The sequence below is a fragment of the Macaca thibetana genome, chromosome X (assembly GCF_024542745.1).
Source record: "Macaca thibetana thibetana isolate TM-01 chromosome X, ASM2454274v1, whole genome shotgun sequence".
NCBI classification, from domain to species: domain Eukaryota; kingdom Metazoa; phylum Chordata; class Mammalia; order Primates; family Cercopithecidae; genus Macaca; species Macaca thibetana.
In genome coordinates, this window is record NC_065598.1 from 30,444,526 (window position 1) to 30,468,902 (window position 24,377).

General features: G+C 36.5%; 1 protein-coding gene across 10 annotated transcripts in view; it reads left to right on the plus strand.

Annotated features, from left to right (window-relative positions):
• GK (glycerol kinase) overlaps positions 1-23,592 on the plus strand; it is a 79,495-nt gene extending 55,903 nt beyond the window's left edge. For 4 of the 10 annotated variants that reach the window (XM_050775130.1, XM_050775132.1, XM_050775133.1 and 1 more), the window contains 8 exons: positions 10,808-10,886; positions 11,705-11,801; positions 12,297-12,381; positions 12,905-13,025; positions 13,135-13,278; positions 16,075-16,155; positions 19,762-19,848; positions 21,735-23,592. In XM_050775130.1, coding sequence (XP_050631087.1) covers positions 10,808-10,886; positions 11,705-11,801; positions 12,297-12,381; positions 12,905-13,025; positions 13,135-13,278; positions 16,075-16,155; positions 19,762-19,848; positions 21,735-21,745 — 705 coding nt within the window. In that variant the 3' untranslated portion in view covers positions 21,746-23,592. Of the gene's footprint in view, positions 1-10,807; positions 10,887-11,704; positions 11,802-12,296; positions 12,382-12,904; positions 13,026-13,134; positions 13,279-16,074; positions 16,156-19,761; positions 19,854-21,734 lie in introns of those variants that run through there. The other 6 variants (XM_050775138.1, XM_050775134.1, XM_050775139.1 and 3 more) reach the window with 4 other exon arrangements.
• The last annotated feature ends 785 nt before the right edge of the window (positions 23,593-24,377 follow it).

Here is a 24,377-nt window from a genome sequence, read left to right on the forward strand (position 1 = left end):
TAACACTTTTCTGGTAAATCTTAATACAGAGGACTCAAAAAGTTCTGCTTTCTTGGCATTTGATTGAGTTGAAGGAACCTGAGACTGACCTGGGTGTCAGGACTCACAGGAGACCTTGATTAGATTGGTTCCTCAGTTCTTATGCCAATTAATTGTGTCACCTTAGGCATATTACTTAACAGCTTTACAATGTAAGGTTTTTTTTTTTTTTCAATCTCTAAAGTTTAATTGGATTAACGTGCTAACATTTCTTTCATCTTGAAAATTATTTGTTTTTATAAATAAAATGCTCCAGTGTTCCAAAGAGAATCCTGGGCACAAAAAAGCAGAATAACTCTTTTCACTTGTCTCCTCATAAAAATAAATTTCGTGTAACGTTTTGATATAGAAAAGAAAGTGAGGAGATTTATGCCACTTATCACTGGAAACATTTGTTTCAAACGTGTTTGTATGTTATAGTAGGAATATGCCAGCCTAAGCCTGTAGGATATGGTAAGTTTGTGTTAGAAACGTTTATTTATAAAGTCAAAGAAATAGTATTCTTTTTGTAAAATCAGATACATTTTTTATAAGCGTTTCTATATAATTAATTTTGAAATGGCTACCTTATAATGCACAAGTATACACGTGATCTGCAAACTTATTGAGGCTCATTTTTGGAGTGTCTGATAATAATTTGGTCACAAGTTAAAGACTTCTAGTTAGAGTTAAAACATTTTATTAGTCATTATGCCTAGCACATGAAGAATATTAGTTTATTTCTATTTTTCTCCCTTCCCCAACCCATAAACACTATAATATCTGCCCCCAGCTCCTTTTCTATGGATGGAAGCATTTGTGAAAACTTAGTCTGTATATTAAAGGTATCTTAACACTTCTCAGAACTTAAAATCCTACAAGCCCTCTCCCTTTCTACTTTCCATCTGTGGAGAGTGCATAGCACAACAATAGGCACATAGAATATGCACTTGATAAGTGTTACCTATAATATGATAAGAAGAATATGATTCTGCCTTTTTTCTTCTTGCATAGGAGACAATTAGTGCTTTAGAATTACAGGTGCCTTAGACAGGCCTGTAAAAAAGACCCCCCTGGGACAGGCCTCAGGGACAGGGGTCACCGGGTCTTAACTCCCCTCCCAATATGAAAAGCCTTCTCCTGTCTCCTTTACCAGTCCTTTACCAGTAGCCATCCAGCTTCTATCTGAAGACAGCACCCAAAGTTGCTTCTTAATAACACCTCTAGCATTGGACCTGCATTGGTTGTCAAAAGCGTTCTAACATTATAGGCTGCAGTCAGTTTCTCTGGGTCTTCCTCCTCCAGGGTAAACTGACCCAATGCCTTGATCTCACATGGTTTATGGATGCTTTATAGTTCTGAGCTGCCTTCATTGGGTGCATTGCAATTCATGTCGTCCAGAATGGAATATAATATTCTACATCTAATCTGACCTGTACTCAATCAATAGGGTGATTTGTGCCTCTCCTACCATAAGCACTACTTTTGCTTTTCTAGCCTGAGAGTTCATTAATTTAGTAATAACCCCTTCATATTATTGGCCCTGGGAGCATATGCTAAAAAACCTAGCTTGTTTTCAAATGAATCATTGTCAAACCAAGTCTGCTTCGTTCTGTATTTGTGTAGTTTTTTTGTTAAATCTAAATTCAGGTCTTTGTTTCTTTCTGTTTAATTTCATAATAGTGATTTTAGCCTATTCCTATATAGTCTGAATTCGTTTTCATTCTTTACTGTTACTCTTTCAGTTTTGTCTCATCTGGAGATTTAACAGGCATATGCTTTATGATTTTGTTTCAATTTATGTAATGCTTTTAGATGCTTAGAATTGTAAAAGCTGAGAGAGACACTAGATCATATGACAATATACTTAGTTACACCCTCCTATCCCCATGTTTTACACGTGAGGAAACTGAGATTAGAAAAGTGAAATTGGACTCCCTTGGCCAAGTAACTTTTGACAACAGTAAGTAGCAGATCCAGGATGCACATCCAGATGCTTGGACATCAAAACCTTGATGCCTAGGCCACCCTGCTGTACCATTTCCTTCCTTGTAAGTCTGGAAGTTCTGGGCTCCAGTCTACCAAGCCCAGTGTTGTTGTCCCTGCATCTAGCTTATGTCCTTTCCTTCATCTGCTAACCTAGCAGTCTCAGCAACAACAACAACAGCACACATACACATACTAATGTTAACGGTGTAGTTAGAATTTTTTTCTTTATGTTTTCTTACCTTTTTTTTTTACAATTAACAAACATTTAAAAAAATTAAATTAAACCAAACCAAAAAACAAGGGTGGGGAATAATGCTAGATTGGTAAGACTTTTTATCAGTAAACTCATGCTAATTTCACTTGGTCATACTAATTCCTTTTTTTGTAAATGCTTACGAAGTATATATTTAATAACATTGTCTTTCATTTGATCGACTGTTGTTAGGCTTAGAAGTTGGAGATAGGAACATTTTAGTCTTTATGCTCTTTAAAACCTGAGACTATAGCTACCCATCTTCAGTCTTTTAGTCTTTTTTCATTCTTCCTCTGCTGATTTGGGAGGAATAAGAAGCATTTCTATGTTTTTATTTTGGTGATTTTTTTTTTCTTTTGTGTATACCCTTAGATTTTTAAGACATTGTTTAACCATATATTTTTCTAAGCGTGTATGTCATTGTTTGGTATTTTTAATCTCCCAACCATGATGAGGACCTCTAATATTTTATTCTACCTCCTTCATCACCAATCGTGTTATCTTGTTTAAAGCTTTCATTTCCCCCATTTTGTTCAACATGCAATAATTACTATTGTTTACTTTGCAGTCCACAATAAATCATATTTATTGACTTACTTTTCTTAGTTTTCTGTGTCCAGTATCATTTCTTTCGTCTCATACCTTTTTTATTCCCACCTACTTTTTTTTTCTTCTTTTTTTTTGCTGAGGGGCATCCTTCTATATTTCTTTTAGTAATAGTGTGGGATAGTAAGCCTATTCTTTTTAGGTTTGTCTTTATTTTGCCCTCACTCTGAGGATTAGTATAAAAGCCTATATTAATTGTTTTTCCCACATCCCTTCTGGCCATTTTCGATGCTGATGAGACCTCTGCTGTTAATATGTGGTTCATTTGTAGATAATCTGGTTTATTGTCTGGGAGTTTCTAACATTATCTCTTTATCATTGATGTTCTATAGTTTTACTATGATATGCCTGGGTTTGGATTTATTTTTATTTATCCTGTTAGGTACTTGGATCCAAGTCTGTCTTCAGATCTGGAAAGTTCTCAGCAATTATCTCTTCAAATATTGCTCCTCTACCATTACCTCCATCCTCTTCTGGAATTGCTATTGGATGAATATTGGAACCTTTCAACCCATCATCCATGTCTCTTAACTGCCCTTTTATATTTTTTTAATCTCTTTGTTTCTCTGTGCTGCGTCCCTGGTGAGTTTCTCAGTATCTACCTTCCATTTCCAAGTTCTCTCTTTAAAACAAACAAGACAAAACATAAAAGCCTTTTTTGTATTATGAAATATAAGACACATACAGAAAAATGCATTAAATATCAATGTACAACTCGAAAAACTACTGTAAAGTCTCATGTAACTTGTTCCTAGAATGCTGCCAATCCCAAGAACCTCTATTTGCCCCTGATCACAACTTCCTCCCTCTCCCTGAGATAAACATCAGCCTGACTTTTATCATAATCACTTCCTTGCTTTTCTTTGTAGTTCTAACACTTAAATGTGCAGCCCTGAACACCAGAGTTTAGTTTTGCATGTGTTTAATATTTGATATATTAAAAATATAAAAGAGGAGAGAGAGAGCATGTGCATGCGTATCTCAGTCACTTAGTATATATTTTTTTGTATTTTTTGATCTGGCTTCTTTCAGTCAACATTATGTTTGTGAGATTCATCCACAGTATTATACATAGCTGTTTTTTTCATTCCTTCTTATTGCTATATGAAATTATTGAAGTTTAGTATTTATTCAGCTGTTGATGATATTCGAGTGGTTTTCAGTATTTGGCTATTATGAAAAATGCTGCTATGAACATTTTTGTATATGCCTCCTGATGTAAATATATTCACCTTTCTGTAGGAGTAGAATTTCTAGGCCATAGATTATGTGTGTCTTCACTTTGAGTAGATAATGCAAACCATTTTTCACAGTAGATGTGGCAAGTTACACTCCTACCAGCAATGTGGGGGAGTGCTAATTTACTCATCATCTCTATCTAGTCTAGAGTTTACCCCATCTATTACATTTTTCATCTTATTTAATATTTTCATTTCTATAGTTTTTATTTGGTTATTTTTCACATCCACCTGATTTTGTTTCAGTTCTCTGTTTTTATTTTGATTCTTTTTTTTTTTTTTTTTTTTTGAGACGGAGTCTCGCTCTGTCGCCCAGGTTGGAGTGCAGTGGCCGATCTCAGCTCACTGCAAACTCCACCTCCCAGGTTTACGCCATTCTCCTGCCTCAGCCTCCTGAGTAGCTGGGACTACAGGCGCCCGCCACCTCGCCCGGCTAGTTTTTTGTATTTTTAGTAGAGATGGGGTTTCACCGTGTTAGCCAGGATGGTCTCGATCTCCTGACCTCGTGATCCGCCCGTCTCGGCCTCCCAAAGTGCTGGGATTACAGGCTTGAGCCACCGCGCCTGGCCTATTTTGATTCTTAATTTCACGTTTGTTTGTTTTTAAAATGGAACTCATTTCCTAATTTATCTCCGAATACTTAAAGCATACGTATTTTAAAATCTGTGTTAGGCCGGAATGAACTCTAGTCCAGCTATTAAGTTTGTTGGATTTCTTTCTTTTTTTTTTGAGACGGAGTCTTGCTCTGTCGCCCAGGCTGGAATGCAGTGGCCCCATCTCGGCTCACTGCAAGCTCCACCTCCCAGGTTCATGCCATTCTCCTCCCTCAGCTGGGACTATACTCGCCCGCCACCACACCCGGCTAATTTTTTGTATTTTTAGTAGAGATGGGGTTTCGCCGTGTTAGCCAGGATGGTCTCGACCTCATGACCTCGTGATCCGCCCGCCTCGGCCTCCCAAAGTGCTGGGATTACAGGCGTGAGCCACCGCACCTAGGCTTGTTGGATTTCTTAATACAAGAGTTCTTCATATAATTTAGAATTGTCACTTCCAGCCTTGTCTTCCATTAAGCCATATAGCCTCAGTCAGCAAATACACACTTGCTTATTTTTCTAACATTCCTACACAAGTAAGAGAGCGCCACCTAGCCCCTGGCTTCAAGCATTGAGCCTGATTCTTTCTATTCCCTGTCTTACACAAAACATTTTGGACCCCTTTCTTCTGGAGGAACCAGTTCCCAGCCACCACTCCTACTCCCTGACACATACAGAAAAATAAATCAGAAGCCATCATGCTCGTGGCTTCAGTCCTGTTTGGTTATGTGTTTCCGTGTCTGTCCACATAGATGTTATTCTGTATTTGAGTCAGCATGTTGTTTCAGTTTTCTCTTTTATATAGTGTCTGTTATCCTCTGTGGTTAGAACAAAGGGGATTTTTGAAGTACAAACTCATTATTTCTGCTCATGTAAGCATCTGCATCTTCTTTTTCATCACCAAGAGAACTCTTTTTCTCTCTCTGAAGCCCCTGGCAGGTGATACTAAGGCCTGACATTTTAACACCTCTAAATTCTCATTTTCAATATTTGTAAAAAGAAATTGGTTGTTCATGATCCTTAAGTTGTTCTGTGACATTAAACTCATATTAAACTGGTTAAATTTGTCCCACCCTTTCTAGTTGGAAAATATTTCTCAGTAGTGGAAGAGACTGGAGCAAAATAGAGCCACTGAATGGTTCTGCCTTCCCTCTGGCATCCTTGTTCCCCTTCTTTTTCCAAATACTGTTTCACAACACAAAAATCCTTTTGGGAACTTTTAATGTGATTATGAACTTGAGCTTATGACTTGAGACTTCCATGTTCTGTGTTTTGTCGCTAGAATATAGATTTCCCGAGGCCAGGGTACTTGTCTATCTTGTTTACCACTCTGTCCCAGCAGGCTGGCAGATAATACGTACCCATTAAATATTGTTTAAATACAGAATCCTATGTTAGGCCATTTTTTTTCTTTTTAAATATGAACTTCAAAGAGGGTTCCCTATATCGCCTTATTGGTTTCTTTAAATGTCTCTTCCCTTATTTTTTCTTTGGTATGGTTTAACGATTATAGCATTAAGATTTCCTTTTTAGAGTTTTTCATCCTTCTTGAGCTAAATCCCGATTTTAGGTATAAACCTATGTAATAGATTATCTATTGCTGTGTAACAAGATTACCACAAACTTAAGTGGCTTAAAACAACACATGTGTTGTTTCTCAGTTCCCATGGGTTCAGAATCCAGGCACAGCTTAGCTCGGTACCCTGCTCGGAGTCTCACAGGGCTGCAGTCAAGGTGTTGACTGAGGCTCTTCTGTCATCTGAGGTTTAATCTGCTTCCAGGTTCATTCAGGTTATTGGTAAAATTCAGTTCCTTGTGGTTGTGTGCTTCCTTAAAGTCAGGATGGGAGGGAATATATCCAGCAAGACAGGCACAGTAAATCATGTAATGGAAGCACATACACATCACCACACATATCCCATCACTTTTGACACGTACTGTTGGGTAGAAGAAAGTCACAGATACCACCACACTCAAGAGGCGGTGATTATGCAAGGGTATGAACATCAAGAGGCAGGGATCATGGGAGCCACCTTAATTAAAAGTCTATCTGCCACAAGCATATAAACATTGTTTATGAACTTTTACAATGTTCTTTCTTGAAAAGTATACTTTCTGAGTAATAAATGCTTTTAATTGTAGTTCCCCAACTTGTTACTGAAGTATTAATGAAATCTGTCACATTTCAAAAATAATGTTGCTCCAATTCAACTCTTCCTTTTCTCTATGCAATTAAAAATGCTATAGAGTTAGACACTGCATTTGTAATATAATATATACAAATTAACTACATTATAAATTATATATGTACAGATACATGGCACTGTAGTATACACAAAACTGTGTTTGCTATGCCTGATGGATGATTGTAAGCAATTTAGGGTAATCTTTACATTACATGATTTTTCTTCATACTCACCAATTTTCACCCTAATTGCCTTGTAAGCTACAATTCTACTGCATCCTGAAATATCCTGCTTTATTTTTATACTGTTAGTGGCAGTGGCATTCATGTCAAGGAGCTTTTGAAGAAAAATGTGTTTGCCTGCTATGACATTACATCAGATCTACTTGATTATTTTTAATTCAATCTTCGTATAGCTTATTTCTTAGCCTTTCACTTTCCAGGCTATGTGTCTAGTTTTAAAATAATTTATTCCTCTTGCCCTGTTATAATTTAATTCATTATTCTTTACACCCTGTCACTTTCATTGCATCTCCCTTAGTGTACAACTGTTAGGCTTGCATGCATCTTTTCCAGGGAGTCATAACCTAGAACAAGGGCTGATTCAAATTTGTAGATGATATACTAAAGTGTTGGATCTTTATACTTAGGATGTAACTTATGGCAACTTAATTGATAACAAATAGACCGTCACCTTCTATTTATCACATTAGGTTTTGGCTGCTATACTCTTTTCCTGTCCAACTTTGAAGCATTATACCATCTTCCTTTTTTTTTTTTTTTTGAGATGGAGTCTAGCTCTGTCGCCCTGGCTGGAGTGCAGTGGCTGGATCTCAGCTCACTACAAGCTCCGCCTCCCGGGTTGAGGCCATTCTCCTGCCTCAGCCTCCCGAGTAGCTGGGACTACAGGCGCCCGCCACCTTGCCCGGCTAGTTTTTTGTATTTTTTAGTAGAGACGGGGTTTCACTGTGTTAGCCAGGATGGTCTCGATCTCCTGACCTCGTGATCTGCCCGTCTCGGCCTCCCAAAGTGCTGGGATTACAGGCTTGAGCCACTGCTCCTGGCCAACCATCTTCCATTTTATTTCCTGCCTCTGAATTCAGAAGACCACATGTCTTTTGTGAATTTAGAGGTGTCTCTCATTTTTATTTCTTTAAAAGCTAAATCATACCATGTATTATATCCTGACAGCAAAATTATTTACTTTTTTCAGATAAGTGTTTTTATCTACCTTTTATTGTGTTATATTGAAACTAGTCACTTCTGTATATTCCTGATGACAGAATTTAAAACAATTATCTCCTGGAGCCTTAACAGTAACTATGTATTTTTTTTCTTTTGTTTTAATCTAAATGATACTCTGATTCTCAACTAGTTACCTCTAATCAAAACCTTGATTTTCCTTTTGCTAAAATCATATTGCTTCCTCTTAAAAATATGGTGTAAGCATGTCACATCCTATCTTTTTCAATGGAAATGAGGTGTATCAGCATGTGGTTTCCTAAAGTCCCACCAGCTGTGCCACAAAATCACTTTACTAGACTCCTAGCACAGTGGCTTCTAAAAATTCATAGTTTAACTCTACTTGCCTAAAACAATTATGTATGCATTTCTTGTTAGATGCCATTTAAGGGCAGTGTCTTTGAGAGTATAAGGAGGAGGGACACCTGTTTTTGTTTTTGTTTTTCAATTAGGTCTAGAATTATACTGCCCATGGCAGCCATGGCCACATGCAGCTATTGAGCACTGGAAATGTGGCTAGTCTTAACTGAGATGTGCTGTTAAGTGTAAAGTATATACCAGACTTCAAAGATAGTACAAAAAAAATCTCAATAATTTAATATTGATTTCATGTTGAAATTATTTTTTTAATACACTGGGTTAAATAAAATATTAATTTTACCTTACTCTTACCTTTTTAATGTGGCAAAAATGTAAATTACATATGTGACTCATTTTATATTTCTATTGGACAGCACTGGTCTAGAAACTCTTACATATTTACTAATATTTGGCAGCTGCTATCTCTGAATTGTCTGTTTCCAAAGGAAATTTGAGAGTAAAGTTCTTAAATCTCTTTAAACCAAAATTTTACTTAGTTCTCTTGAATGATCCCTCTAAGTACCTAAATATGTAAATGTGTCAAACTTAATAAGTACAACAAGTTCTTTTAGGCAGGGAATGAGCTGTGTTAGAGTCCCTTGTAAGGTATTTGTTGAATTGTTTTTGTCCCATTTTTAAAGCCTTGTCATATTTGCACAGCTATGTCAGATCTGTTCCTCAAATACTTTTTGTGGTTAAAAAGCCATTTTATGTATGTAGTAATACAGAGTACTGTATGTATGTCTACATATATAAAAATGTGTAAACGTATAAACAGAATACAGGCATTCTGTAGGTTTGCAGTAACATAGTAACTTCTCATAGAAGCTATGAATGATGGAATATGCCAGCATATTCATTCTCTAGTTTACTTGCATCTTGACAACTGACAATAAGAAGGCATTACCATTTGTAATTCAGTTAATAGAAATGGGGACAGGTCCCTACATTTAATATCACCTGACATTTGGTTTGGAGTGACTCTGTGGAAGTAATATACATTAATAATCTATATGAATGAACTATCAGAACTAAAAAAATTTTCTTGGAATTCCTAGTGGTTTGTGCTGAGACTTTTTTTTTTTTTTTGCCGTCAGGATTTTTTTATAATAGCTTTATTGAGATATAATTCATATTCCACACAATTTACCTTTTTAAAGTATACAGTTCAATGGTTTATAGTAATACTATATTTACAGAGTTTTACAACCGTCACCACTATCTAACTTTAGAACATTGTCACCACCCCAGAAAGAAACCCCATAACCACCCCCTATCCCCTAGCCCAGGCAACCACTACTTTCTTTTTCTATGGATTTGTCTGTTCTGGACATTTTATATGAATGGGATCATACAATATATGGTCTTCTGTGCCTGGCTTCTTTCACTTTGCGTAATGTTTTCAATGCTCATCCATGTTGTAGCATGTATTAAGACATCATTCCTTTCATAGTCCGATAATACTCCATTGTATAGACATACTGTGTTTCATCTATTCATCAGTCACTGGTGTTTGGCTGATACTTTAACATTAAAAAAATTAATGAAGTCAATATTTACATTTAGTAAGAACCTTCACATATATTCTCATATTGAGCCTCACAGTAGTTTGTTTAGATAAGTGTTGTCATAGTCATCATTTTATAGGTGAAGAAATGGAGGCTCAGAAAGCCTAAGTAAAGTAGGCAAGTTACTTAATTTACTAAGATTAACTTACTAAGGTACTTAGATTAGTTACTAAGATTACACAGCAATTAGGTACTAGAACTGGGACTCAAAGCCAGTTTATCCAACTCTAAAATATGTTTTTATCGTTATTGCCACAGCTCTAGGTGATTTTGTTTTAAAGAAAAATTACTCACTAGCTAGCTTCTTTGCTTTTTTATTTTATTTTATTTTTTTTATTTACTATGCTGTTAGATATGGGAAACAGACTTGAAAAAACTTTTAATGTGGCCTCTCCCAGTAATTTTATGAATAATATGGCAATATATTTCTAAGTGATAACATACCTCAGTAGCTTAGCAACAGACAGAAAATTGTTCAAGAAGCAAACTGACCAACAGATCGATGTCCACCTATAGGGACAAATCCAAGGGTGTGCTGGAAGGCTCACTTCTTTTCCCCATCCCATGAAAAACTTTTATTAGTGACTTAGACAAAACTATGTTTGTATTAGAAGACCTAGTTTATCGTATTTGTCAGAGTCCCAAAATGGAAACTGAATTCTGTCCATCTGGTTGTGTCATACACAGAATATGCTCAATAAAAACCTTTGATCGTGATAAAATATGTTCTGTCTTGGATTCCTTTTTTTCTTTAGGGTTCTGTAGCTATAGCTGGTGCTGTTATTCGCTGGCTAAGAGACAATCTTGGAATTATAAAGACCTCAGAAGAAATTGGTGAGTGTGTTCTAACAAAAGGTCAGAAAATCTGAAAAATGACACATTTCAGTATTTTATCTCTGCAATCTGTGAATACTTATGCTTTGCCCCAAATGTGATCCATAAATTATATAGATCCCTAGTATGAGTTTGACTTATACAAAAGACTATTTTGTGAAGTCTTATAAAACAAGGAATTGTCATAATTAGTGGTGGTTATTAATAAACTGGCAATGTAGGGCATAAGAATTATCCAAGTGTAAAATTGAACACTGGAGATTGCCAGAAGCTGCAGATAGAGAAGTTGAGTTAAATTTATCTGATGAGAAAGAGCTTTAACTCTTAGATTAGAGTGAGCATTAAAACTCTGGTACCTATAATTTAAGTATTAATATGGCTGTTTTCAGTCTATAGATAATTAGTTTGAGCTTCCCTAGTCACTCTTTCATCCGCTTGTCTAACTTTGCCTGAAGGTGAGACAATCAGAAATACATTTCTGATTAGGGACACACTAGAGGCCACTTTTTCATCTCCTAGTCAGCAACCTTAAAAATAGTGGAAATGAGCTAAAATACCTTAAAGAAACGCATCTGGTTCCTTGATTTCTTGAGCTAAGCTACATTTTAGTGGGGGGTATTTAATGTGGGAGAAACTCGTTTTTGTTGATCCTAGCATACTACTGTAGTTAGCAACATTTTGCTCTACCAATGAATTGGAAACCAAAACCCCTGTCCTAATTTTTCTAATTTTTAAAATAGGTGTGCTTATTTAATAATGCACAATATTTGTATGATTTTTGTTTTTTGTTTTTTTTTTTGCTTTGTTTTTAATGATAGAAAAGCTTGCTAAAGAAGTAGGTACTTCTTATGGCTGCTACTTCGTCCCAGCATTTTCGGGGTTATATGCACCTTATTGGGAGCCCAGCGCAAGAGGGTAAGTATTGAAAATGTGGTGTGCTTTTGGGGATCTTGATTTATTTACTAAAGTCATTAATAACTAATTAGTTTCTTATCTATTTTCAAATAATTATAATGTGTTGAGAAAACCTTTTCTTTTTGGAGAATATAATTTCAGAAACTTTAAGCTCTAGGAAGTTATGAATCAGCTGACAATAACCCCTGCCATATCCATATTCATGTTATCTTTTATCTTCAAGATGTCTGCAAGTTGTATAGTGAAGGGACATCATCATAATGAATATTGGTTCAGTTTTACGATGCCATCATCTCTTCAAATGCATCATAAACTTTTTCATGTATGAATGCAGAATTGTGAAATATAAGGACTTTCTGAGTTACCTAATGATTATATCCAGTTTTCTCTTCCTGGACACTTCTATCTATCAAATTTGACCTTTTCATATTTGAGATATTTCAAATTGATTGGTTTATACCATTCTAATCTGAAAATCTTTGTGCGTATTTTTAGGATAATCTGTGGACTCACTCAGTTCACCAATAAATGCCATATTGCTTTTGCTGCATTAGAAGCTGTTTGTTTCCAAACTCGAGAGGTAACAAATACGGGCCTGTTTTCTTGTACTTAGTTCACTTTTATCACTCTTAAGTTATATGGTAACACCTGAGCTTTATTCAGTACTGAAAATGTAGTTAATCAAATATTACGGCTACCTAAATACTAATCTAAATATAAGCAGGGTTTTTTTTCCCTTTTTCCAGCTGTCATTACCTCCTAAGTTCCTGTTCCCTGTCAGGCACTGAGAATTTTATGGTTGTGGGGAGGCTGAGTGGCACACATTAGGCAAAGGAAATAGCACAAACATAGGCATCAAGGCAGAAAAACAGGGTACCAAACAGAGTTGTATAGCTTAGCTGAATATCAAGGTGAATGCAGAGGTGTAGTGAGAGAAAAGGCTGGCTGTGAGCAGATCAAAGAGGGCTTGGAAGACTAGAATAAGAAGTCTCAATTTATTCCATAGGCTCTTGGAAGCCTTGAGAGTTGAGTGGAGGATTGCCATTTTCAGAGATGTTACTATGAAATAGATTTATAACATTAATTGCACTGGTTTATTTAAGATTTTGGATGCCATGAATCGAGACTGTGGAATTCCACTCAGTCATTTGCAGGTAGATGGAGGAATGACCAGCAACAAAATTCTTATGCAGCTACAAGCAGACATTCTGTATATTCCAGTAGGTTAGTAAGTCTTCATTCCTTTAAACTCCTGGAGTAATGTTTCTTGGGAAAAACTAGTTCTTTGGGCATATGTAACCACAAAGATGTTGATGGAACTCTCTCCCCTCAGTGAAGCCCTCGATGCCCGAAACCACTGCACTAGGTGCTGCTATGGCGGCAGGGGCTGCAGAAGGAGTCGGCGTATGGAGTCTCGAACCCGAGGATTTGTCTGCCGTCACAATGGAGCGGTTTGAACCTCAGATTAATGCTGAGGGTACATTTAAATAATGAAATGTTTAGTGATAATACTGTGAAAACGACCTTAGTGCATGGGAGTTTTGTTTTTCTGTTTAGTTAAAAGTTAAGGAACCGGCCGGGCGCGGTGGCTCACGCCTGTAATCCCAGCACTTTGGGAGGCCAAGGTGGGTGGATCACGAGGTCAGGAGATCGAGACCATCCTGGCTAACATGGTGAAACCCCGTCTCTACTAAAAATACATTAAAAAAAAAAATTAGCGGGGCGTGCTGGCGGGCGCCTGTAGTCCCAGCTACTCAGGAGGCTGAGACAGGAGAATGGCGTGAACCCAGGAGGTGGAGCTTGCAGTGAGCCGAGATCGCGCCACTGCACTCTAGCCTGGGCGACAGAGCGAGACTCCGTCTCAAAAAAAAAAAAAAAAAAAAAAAAGTTAAGGAACCAAGTAAAATAGTAAATGTTATCATTGCAGATTCGGGTACTAAGCATATTGGGCTTTACTGAATAAATGTGAATGACAGAAATCGTTGTTTATCAAAAGAACTTCTAAAATCACTTTTTAAAAACCATTTGCTTTTAATGTTTATGGTCCTTTAGTGTAGGATAATAATACTGACACACTGTCGGGTATAGCTAGTTAGAACAGCCTTTTTTAAAGTGAGAAGGAAGATATATCAGCCACTCATCTCTAATGTCTATACCAGATCATCTTTGGTGCCAGTGGTCCAGCTTTAGGACATAATTAGCTGGGTTAAGAGACACTCTGGTAACTTTTAAGCACAGCAGGACTAACCTGATGAAGGCAGCAACAATTTAAGTAAGTGAACATTAGATATCTGATTCACTGTGCTAACTAAGCTAAGCCACAAGCTGTGATCAGCACTTTCACTAAAATGTAGTGATGTCGTTCTTAAATTTAAATAAATGTAGAAAAAATAAGGTTTTATATATTAGAATTGGTTTTATAACTTTTTAAAAACCTATGCATAAAATAGCATCAGCTGGGAATGGTGATATGTGCCTATAGTCCCAGCTACCCAGGAGGATCTCTTGGGCCCAAGAGTTCGAGTCCAGCCTAGGTAACATAATGAGACCCCTGTCTCTTAAAAAAAAAGAAAGCATCGAAGTGGATTTTAAGATATTGGGAATAAGCTTTCAAATGCATTTATCTTTGGTTTTCTGGGAGACTATGCCAGTGTTTCTCAATTTTATTCATTCAACATATAAGAAAATGAATTATAATACTAGTAATTTTATAGTCAGAGTATACCATGTACCTTGATTTAGAAATGTATTTCAACATCTGATATTCTGTCATTTTTAACTTTTGCAATACTGGATGAAATATGAAGTTCAAAAAATGTTTCTACTTTTCAAAAAAAAAATCAACTTTATAATAAGCAAATAATGTCCAGAGCAGGTATATGGCCTCTAAATGCCAATCTCACTCTTAAAGCAAGGAAGCTCTATGTCAAGACAGCCATCTCCATTCGTAGGAGAGCCATCTTTGCTGGTGTTGAAGGCCTTAGCCTGGGGTTGATCAGTCATGCCCTATTGTCCTCCCTGTCACCAGCCCTCACTCCTCCCCATAAATGAATGGGCGCCTAGATATAAATAGTACATTTTGCCAGCAAACAGTTGTTTATAGCCAACCACAGGCCAGAGACTGTACTGATGTGGGGATACAGAGATGAATAAAGCCTTATCTTCTTACCTTCTTTTGCCCTTCAGAAGATTAAAGTATATTGGGAGCAGTAGACAAAACCATAAAAATTCACCGTGGTAGCTGACATCCTGGGGTATGTGTGAAGAGGGGGCGGGGATAGAAATGGGGCACCAGAAAGCTTTCTGAAGTGAGTGATTCTTGAGCCTTGTCTCCTGGGTGTTGCAGGCCTCAGGTGCTATGGAAAGTCTGGGAGGCTTGAGAGAAAGGTAGCCCCACATGGGGTTCACCACCCTTAGAAGTACAGCATCAAGCTCATTTTTGTTTAGACTTTCTGTTGTGGATTTCCACCTTTAAAAAATCTTGCTTTAAGATGCTGGGGTTAGGGGGCATGGGGCTGACTCAGAGGAATGCAATTCAAATCTTATGAGAAACCAGTATTTGTTAAATCCTCTGACTGAAATAAAAACGCCTCCTTCTAGTCTTCCCACATTACAGCATACCCTTTTCCTCATACTCTTTCCCCCAAAAAGAAGAGAAAGCAGACCAAATGGGATTCCCCTTTCTAATTCATTACCACTTGTTTGTGTGTGGCCCAGTCTGCATAGCAGGCAGTCTGTCTACCAGTCTTCCTTTACCCTGCTGAATTTCCCCTATCCTGTTTTTGTTTGTTTGTTTGTTTGCTTGCTTGTTTTTGAGACCAAGTCTTGCTCTGTCACCCAGGCTAGAGTGCAGTGGTGTGATCTTGGCTCACTGCAACCTCCGCCTCCCAGGCTCAAATGATTCTCCTACTTTAGCCTCCCGGGTAGCTAGTACTACAGGCAGGGTTTTACCATGGTACTCAGGCTGGTCTCAAACTCCTGAGCTCAAGCGATCCTCCCTCTTCACCCTCCCAAAATGCTGGGATTACAGGCATGAGCCACCACACCCAGCCTCCCCGTGTCCTGTTTCACTCCAACTTCCAAGCAAGCATCTCTTCCAGTCACTGGCAGTCATCAGCAACCATGTGCTTTCAAATCTGAGTCCTGCTAAAGCCCCACTGCAGTTTAATGTGTGCAATAATTTGTGAAGAATGTTGAGTGATCATAAGTATGGTACGTAGAACATCTCAGCAAACTACCTTTCATATGTGTTTTTTCTACCTTCTAATTCTAGAAAGTGAAATTCGTTATTCTACATGGAAGAAAGCTGTGATGAAGTCAATGGGTTGGGTTACAACTCAATCTCCAGAAAGTGGTAAAAATGTTTTTGTTTATTACTGCCACATTTTCTTAGTATGTTAAATAGTTATTTAAGTATCTAGCCATTTACACATAGCCAGGCTGCTCTGAAGCAAAGCGTTATCGTATGTCCAGAGATTCTAACATTTTGAAAACACTTTAAAGTTCTAAACACAAAATGTAAATTATCAGGTTGATATACATACTTAACTCTATCCTGCCATATCTTTCCTTATTAGTTTATTCTTGGTACTTCAATTGACAACTTAGTCTTCCAAGAGTAAAATTATTTCTAGTTTCTTCTTAATGAAAAAAAAATCAACTAGAGTCTTCATTTTTTTCCCCTTCTCCTCTTACTTTACCTTTTTGGGGGGCTGTCTTTATGACTTGAACCAACTGAAAACTGTATTAATTTCAGAATATATTCTGCTACTTCCTAGGCTGATTCCAAGTACATAATGGGAATTCCTTTGGAATCAGAGAGGAAGAAATATACCAAACATAGTAAATTCGAACTCTTATAAATAGATTGGGAAATGCTCTTAGCAGAAAAAATAGTGGACTATTCTACCTTACGATCACTTAGGAAGGTCAAGAGCTTAAGTAAACCATTTAAACAGCCTTAAGATGCATAGTATTATTTTTTGCTAAATACAAGATGTGGAGCATAATGAATGGAACAATGGCAAATAATTTATTGAAGCATATACTTTTTTTTTTTTTTTTTTGAGACAGAGTCTTGCTCTGTCATCCAGGCTAGAGTACAGTGGCACGATCTTGGCCCACTGCAACCTCTGCCTCGTGGGTTTAAATGATTTTCTTGCCTCAGCCTCCCAAGTAGCTGGGGTTATAGGCACCCACCACCACGCCCAGCTAATTTTTTTGTATTTTTAGTAGAGACGGGGTTTCACCATGTTGGCCAGGCTGGTCTGGAACTCCTGACCTCAAGTGATCCACCCGCCTTGGCTTCCCAAAGTTCTGGGATTACAGGCGTGAGCCACCGCACCTGACTTGAGCATATACTTTAATGGGGAAGAGTTGACAAATGAAATAATACCTGCCTTCCTTCCAACCCCAAAGTTAATGTATCTGTTTTTTAGGAAAGCTTCCAGAACTATCTACTGCCACAGATAACTGTGGTCTGTATTTTCAGTCCCGGATGTTCCTATTTGAAGCTTTTGTTTTTCTCCTAAATAAGCTTAATATCTTTTGTTGTGAGACTCAGCTTCCTTTTCCAAGATGGTGGCAAAGTTTTTCTTGCTAAGACTGTAATTTTGAGAGACCCTTTACAATTAAACTTCTCAATCATAAGTATTTTTCTAGCACAGTGCTAGTTGCTGTGTGAGATAGACGTAAGCCCTGACTTCTTTTCTAGTTGCCCTTAATTATTGCTTGTAAGAAGTGGAGTTACATGATTTCTTTAACTAGCTGGACGTTTTAAAATGGCACTTTAACTGGCATGTTTAAAATGGCATTTTGTTTTGTTTTTTGTGTTTTGAGATGGAGTCTCACTCTGTCGCCCAGGCTGGAGTGCAGTGTTGCGATCTTAGCTCACTGCAACCTCTGCCCTCCAAGTTCAAGCCATTCTCCTGCCTCAGGCTCCCGAATAGCTGGGATTACAGGTGCCTGCCACCACGCCCGGCAATTTTTTTGTATTTTTAGTAGAGATGGGGTTTCACTATCTTGACCAGGCAGGTCTTGAACTCCTGACCTCGTGATCCACCAGCCTTGGCCTTCCAAAGTGCTGGGATTACAGGCATGAGCCACCGCGCCCGGCCTTAAAATGGCATTTTAATCCTCCTGTCTCCCTCCCTTCAACCCCATGTCTTACACACAGATATACAGTTCTCCTCACTAGCAGTTCAGGATGTAATTTTAACTGCAAAATTCCCACAAAATCAACTGATCATTTTTCCCTTGTTTGTGTACTTGACTATCAATGAATTTAAAATGCTAAGAAAAAGTTGATAAAACAAAAAAAAGATATGATTGCTCCAATTTCTGCTATCAGCATTAATGATAAAAGTAGTTTGGTTTGTGAGAGTTTTATATTTTAAAGAACTTTGTTTTTGTTTCAGTTAGGCTGCAGTGGATTTAAGCCAGTTTGAAATTTTTTTGTTTGTTTGTTTGTTGGAGATGGAGTTTCACACTTGTTGCCCAGGCTGGAGTGGTGCAATGGCGCGATCTCCGCTCACCGCAGCCTCTGCCTCCCGGGTTCAAGCAATTCTCCTGCCTCAGCCTCCTGAGTAGCTGGGATTACAGGCATGTGCCACCATGCCCAGCTAATTTTGTATTTTTAGTAGACACTAGATTTCTCCATGTTGGTCAGCCTAGTCTCGACTCCCAACCTCTCAGGTGGTCCGCCCACCTCGGCCTCCCAAAGTGCTAGGATTACAGGCATGAGCCACTGCACCCGGCCTGAAAATGTTTTTTGAATAGATTTATGAAAAACACTCTAATATGTAATATTTTGGGGGTCTCTAAGCTGTGTAATAAACTTGGAATAGTAATCGTCAGTTAATAAAATGCTAGTTGTATTCCTTTAAGCAATCTAAGCTATATAACTATATAATTTATATGATAACAGCAATACAGATAGAATCCTATTTTAATAAACTTGAAAGGATATTAGAACTGCTACCTGTATCTTTACCTATGGGAAGAATATGAGGCTTGCTTAAGTTTCAAAGCAGTTTGCCAATTTTGAAGCAATCATATTTATTTTCTTGTTTGTGACTACATTTGAATGCTTTGTAAACAATTTTTAACATACTTTTAATATGTGTTTAAAATGTATTGTCAGGTGCATTTTGTTACATACCAAATTCTATTAAAAAAATAACACTGGCCGGGCGTGGTGGCTCACGCCTGTAATCCCAGCACTTTGGGAGACTGAGGCGGGTGGATCACGAGGTCAGGAGATTGAGACCATCCTGGCTAACACGGCGAAACTCCTTCTCTACTAAAAATACAAAAATAAATTAGCCGGGCGTGGTGGCGGGTGCCTGTAGTCCCAGCTACTCGGGAGGCTGAAGCAGGAGAATGGCGTGAACCCGGGAGGCGGAGCTTGCAGTGAGCCGAGATTGCGCCACTGCACTCCAGTCTGGGTGACAGAGCGAGACTCCGTCTCAAAAAAAATAAATAAATAAAAATTAAAACTGAACTAATATTTTAGCAAAAAATAGGGTTTTAAGTTCATCTTAGAACACTAATATAACTCTTCTCTCATAGCCAAAAGACCTATAATTTGAACTTGGGTGGAATTAAATAGATCATTTAGTATATTTGGGGGAAGAATCAAGAAAGCTAAAATTAACAGCCTCCCAAAAAGTTATCCATAGGCTCTCTCTGGCTTTGCCAGCGGAAGGCTAATGTTGGTCTATATGTATTATGTTCTTGGCTGTGTGGCATGCTATCTGTATTGTTTGTTAACTGTCATAAGCCTTCAATATTGATTATATTTTTGATTTGAAGTAATAACTCTTTGCTAGCTTTTATGAATATACTATTTTTATAGCTTATTTTGTTTTGCTATCTTGTGATTCTTAACACAAATATTGTAATTATGTGTCTCTCTTTTGGTTTGCTTGACTGGAATTCTCTTCTGCTTGGATGACCACAGGTGACCCTAGTATCTTCTGTAGTCTGCCCTTGGGCTTTTTTATAGTGAGTAGCATGGTAATGTTAATCGGAGCAAGGTACATCTCAGGTTAGTTACTCTTTAAATTAGACAACTCTATTTAGTTAGCTTTAATGTTTTCGTGTATAACTTAACAGAAATTTTTCAGTGTTTTTCATTCTTTCTGTGTCTAGGAAGCTGGAAACTCAATTAAAGGTCTAATTAGTTAGACCAATTAATCTTTGGGGGCAGTTAGAAGTAAGAACTGTGACTCTGTTTAACCTATTTACATTTTTAATGTGATGATTTATTTAAGAGGGACTACATTCTGCTGTGAGCTGCAGCAATAAGCAAAAGTGAAAATACTAATATTTAAATGAAAGGACTTTCAGACTGCTGAAAGTTAAAGTATAGTTTTGACATTAATTAAATTGTCTTTCAAATGTATACAAATTATTTTTCATACTCCTGAAAATTTGCTAAGCAAGTCTTAACTTTTCAATTCTGGCAAGAGTTTCAGCCAGAGCATGTCAGCAGAGTTCCTGTAAAACCCTAAAACCAGGGAAGATTTATAGTCACTTTTGTTTTAGTTAAAAGAATGTATTTTGTGAACTGAAGTTTTAAAAATGATTGCTTAAATAAAGGGGTTGAAATGAAAATAGAATTATTTTTCCACATTAATTTCTACTGAATAATCTTTTTAAAATAAAAGTAAAATGGCTCAGCATGTTATGAGATATATTGCATAATCTTATTAATTTATAATAGCCATTTTTGGAAGCTGCTCTTGATGATAGCTCAATTTTTCTTAAAATTACTGGCTTAAATGGAAATGATGCTTCTTATTCTGTATGTTCCCATGAAAGTGAAACTTAAAAAAAAAATCTTCATGGTTAGGGAGAGTTAAATTCTCTCTCTCAATTAATAAGATAATGGCCTGAGCTTAAGATGTAAAATTTAAACTTTAGTGATATGAGAGGGAACATCTGTTTGTCGAGATCTGACAAACATTTATTTAGCTTGTCATTATCATTTTAGTGCTATACATAAATGTAGAACGAAAATTATTTACAGAAAATTATTTGCAGAACATTAGGTTATCTTTTAATGATAAAATTTGGATTACTTGCATGAGAATTTAAAACTAGATTAAATTACTTTTTCCATATTCTGAATATTCATGCATATTCAGAATAAATTTGTTCAAATTGTCTGCTTCTGTACTAACAATACCTTAATTTGGTATCAGTAACAGAAGAAAAAACTATGGAATGCTACAGTAAATACTGCGTTTCCAAAAACACAACCACTAGTCCAAATAGTTAGTTTTTCTTTGAATTACCTTACAAAAGGCCTCTGTATACATAAATCTATATGGAATCTGTTCTTTCTGCTTCTCAGGAATGTTTGGTGGAACATTCCCATGAGAACTGTAATTTAAGTCTATAAAGAAACGTACACATTGTTTTAGAAAAAGTTCTGTTACTTTTCATTATCCTGAGTATTTTGGGCTGCATAACAATGGTCTGGAAAAGTAAAGAAAAGAAACATTGCAGCTGAAAGTTTTGATTTATTTGTTTGTTTGTTTCCCCCTTGGTATCATGACAGCATGAAAAGGCCTTGTCTCTATGAAAATTGAGACATGTGGTATCTCTCTAAGCTAAAAGATGTGCTATGTGTCTAGATTCTTAGGCTTCTAAAATGCACGTGGTCACTATATTTAGGTTCTCTCTTTGATGACATACCCTGCAATTTGAGAGGGCTGGAAATTGTTTGCCTTGGTAAACAATTAGCAACAGTGGCAATATTTGCTAATTTTGGAATTAGCCCTGTTTGTTGCATTTTAATTGTGAGGCATGATTTAGAAATCATATGGACTTTCTAGTTTAATAAATGATTGAATCGTCTTCATTGCTTTAACTCCTGCATTGTATGCATGTATTATTGACATATGTGGTTTTTGTTCCCCATTTCAGGTATTCCATAAAACTTACCAACTCATGGAGTCCCAAGATGTGAGCTTTTTACATAATGAAAGAACCCAGCAATTCTGTCTCTTAATGCGATGACACTATTCATAGACTTTGATTTTATTTATAAGCCACTTGCTGCATGACCCTCCGAGTAGACCTGTGGCTTAAAATAAAGAAAATGCAGCAAAAAGAATGCTATAGAAATATTTGGTGGTTTTTTTTTTTTTTTTTTAACATCCACAGTTAAGGTTGGACCAGCTACCTTTGGGGCTGACCCCCTCCATTGCCATAACATCCTGCTGCATTGCCTCTAAGATGTAGGAAGAATTTGGATCCTCACCATTGGAATCTTCCATCAAACATATTCAAACACTATTGGACCAGGATTTGAGTCTCTGCATGACATATACTTGATTAAAAGGTTATTACTAACCTGTTACAAATGAGCAGCTCTTTGATTTTAACGGACACCCCAAAAGTCTTCTTGTCTACATAGTAGAAGACGGCAACACCTTCACTGAATGTTTGAATAGAAACTTCTACTAAATTATTAAAATAGACATTTAGTGTTCTCACAGCTTGGATATTTTTCTGAAAAGTATTTGCCAAAACTGAAATCCTTCAGATATTTTCCTTTGTCCCACTAGTTATGATGACTTTCTGTCTGGATCTTACAGGAAAGGATACTTTCTTTTTTCTTCCATCTTTCCTTTTTATATTTTTTACTTTGTCATACCTGCCTATATATTTTATACACTGAGGGTAGCCCATTTATAAATTAAGAGCACATTAAATTCAGAAGGTTCTAACAGGGCTGGTCTTAAGTGAACCACTATGTATATAAATATGTTGGAAAACAGCTGTATACATTTTTGGGCAACGGTTATGCATAATATTTACCAGGAGAATTTTTTTCTTAAAGAGCCAACATTTAAAATTTATGTTTTATGTCAATAAAAGAAAATATACTTTATTGTGACTTCAACTATATTTCTTATCCCTTACATTTTTATTTGTCTTAGCTTAAAAAAAGAAGAAACTGTGGAATACTACAGTAAATATTGTTTTCAAACACAAGCAATAATTCAAATAGTTATTTTTCTTTTGAATTAATTTTAGACATATTTGGGATCCTATTGAGGGGATAAGAGGATGTCAAAAAAAGTTAAATACCTAAGTAGAAAAAAATATAGAAATAAAGCCAATAATCTCTTTCAGTTCAAATGTTAGCAATTGTTAATAAGAAATTGCTATCTGGGATGACGGAATTATCTCTGCTTAGTATCTTATTGTAACTGAAAAAAGGTTTATCATTACAAATGCCTTCCAATGAAACCAAGAATTTCTCAAAATATTTAATGTCACATAAGAAGTTACCTAATCTAGCTTCTTAATGTCAATTTTTTAAAAATCTTAACATTACTTAGTTTTGTAGTAAACAGTGAAGAAAAGATTGCCTCCTAATTATTTTTTTCAATTAGTGCTGAATGGGAAAACATTTATATCTTACTATAAAAGGTTCTGTTTTGTTTGGAATTGATGGTAGCTTTATTTACTGTTCTGATTGTGCGGTTTCTAAATTATTGAATCTGCTAGGTTTCATTGATGCAGCCACCACTTAAGTGACATAAATATTATAGAGAGGTACTGTGAAATGATCACTTTGTGGCAGGGGTACTTTTAAACAATGTTTCTACAAAAGTAGGTTGAGTTCATTGTAAATAATTGTGAAAACCACTGTTCAAATAATTTTAAGATTACATTAATTTTTCTATAAATTGTAGATTTATAAATGTTTGAAATTGTACACATTGATATTTAATGACAAATTTACTTAAAATAAATTGACCCCTCATTCTTACTTGCACTTCTCATTTACAGACTAGAACTTAGATGAAAGTTAAATTAAGAAAGATGTTTCAGGAAATGTGAAACTTGGCTGTTAGCACTTGATAGGGCACACTCTGAAGAGTTAACCAACAGCCGAAGAAGTAATTTCTGTAATGATGAACACCTTAATCATTCTGTTAGAACAGACTACACTGTCCCATCTCAGCATTTGCAGAAAATACGTTGGTAAGGTCAGCAGCCATTATCAATAGGGCCTTGCGTGGCTAACCTTGACCACCATTCTTCTCTCAATCTGATAGGCAACACCTCAATCCTTTGTTCTCCAACTAATCAGTAAAATAAGTAATGCATCTCTGCTTCTGTAATGATATCTTAGAATTTTTAGTATGTTTCTTTTGAAATGCCCAAAGCCCAATTCTTTGGGATATCTTTTGGGTATCTGGTATCATGTGGGAGTGAAGAATGAAAGTTTTTGGAGAAACCAACAAATGAAAGCTGTGATAGCACAGAAGCTAACGGCGTTGACAGTGGAGTAGGTAGTATTTACTCTGTAGTGTTTACAACATAGTAGATAGAAGCACAAAATTTTTTTTAACTGTAACTCTTTCATAGCTTGTTTTATCTAGTAATATTTAAATATTGACGTTTCCTTGATCCTTTGCTTTTGCAACCTAACAACTTTAATAATAAGTTCACATAATAAACAATGAGTAGAAAATTGAGTGACTTTGTAAACCAATCTGATTTCTACTTTGTGTGTACTTTATAGGTACATATCTTCATTTTGGCCTTATC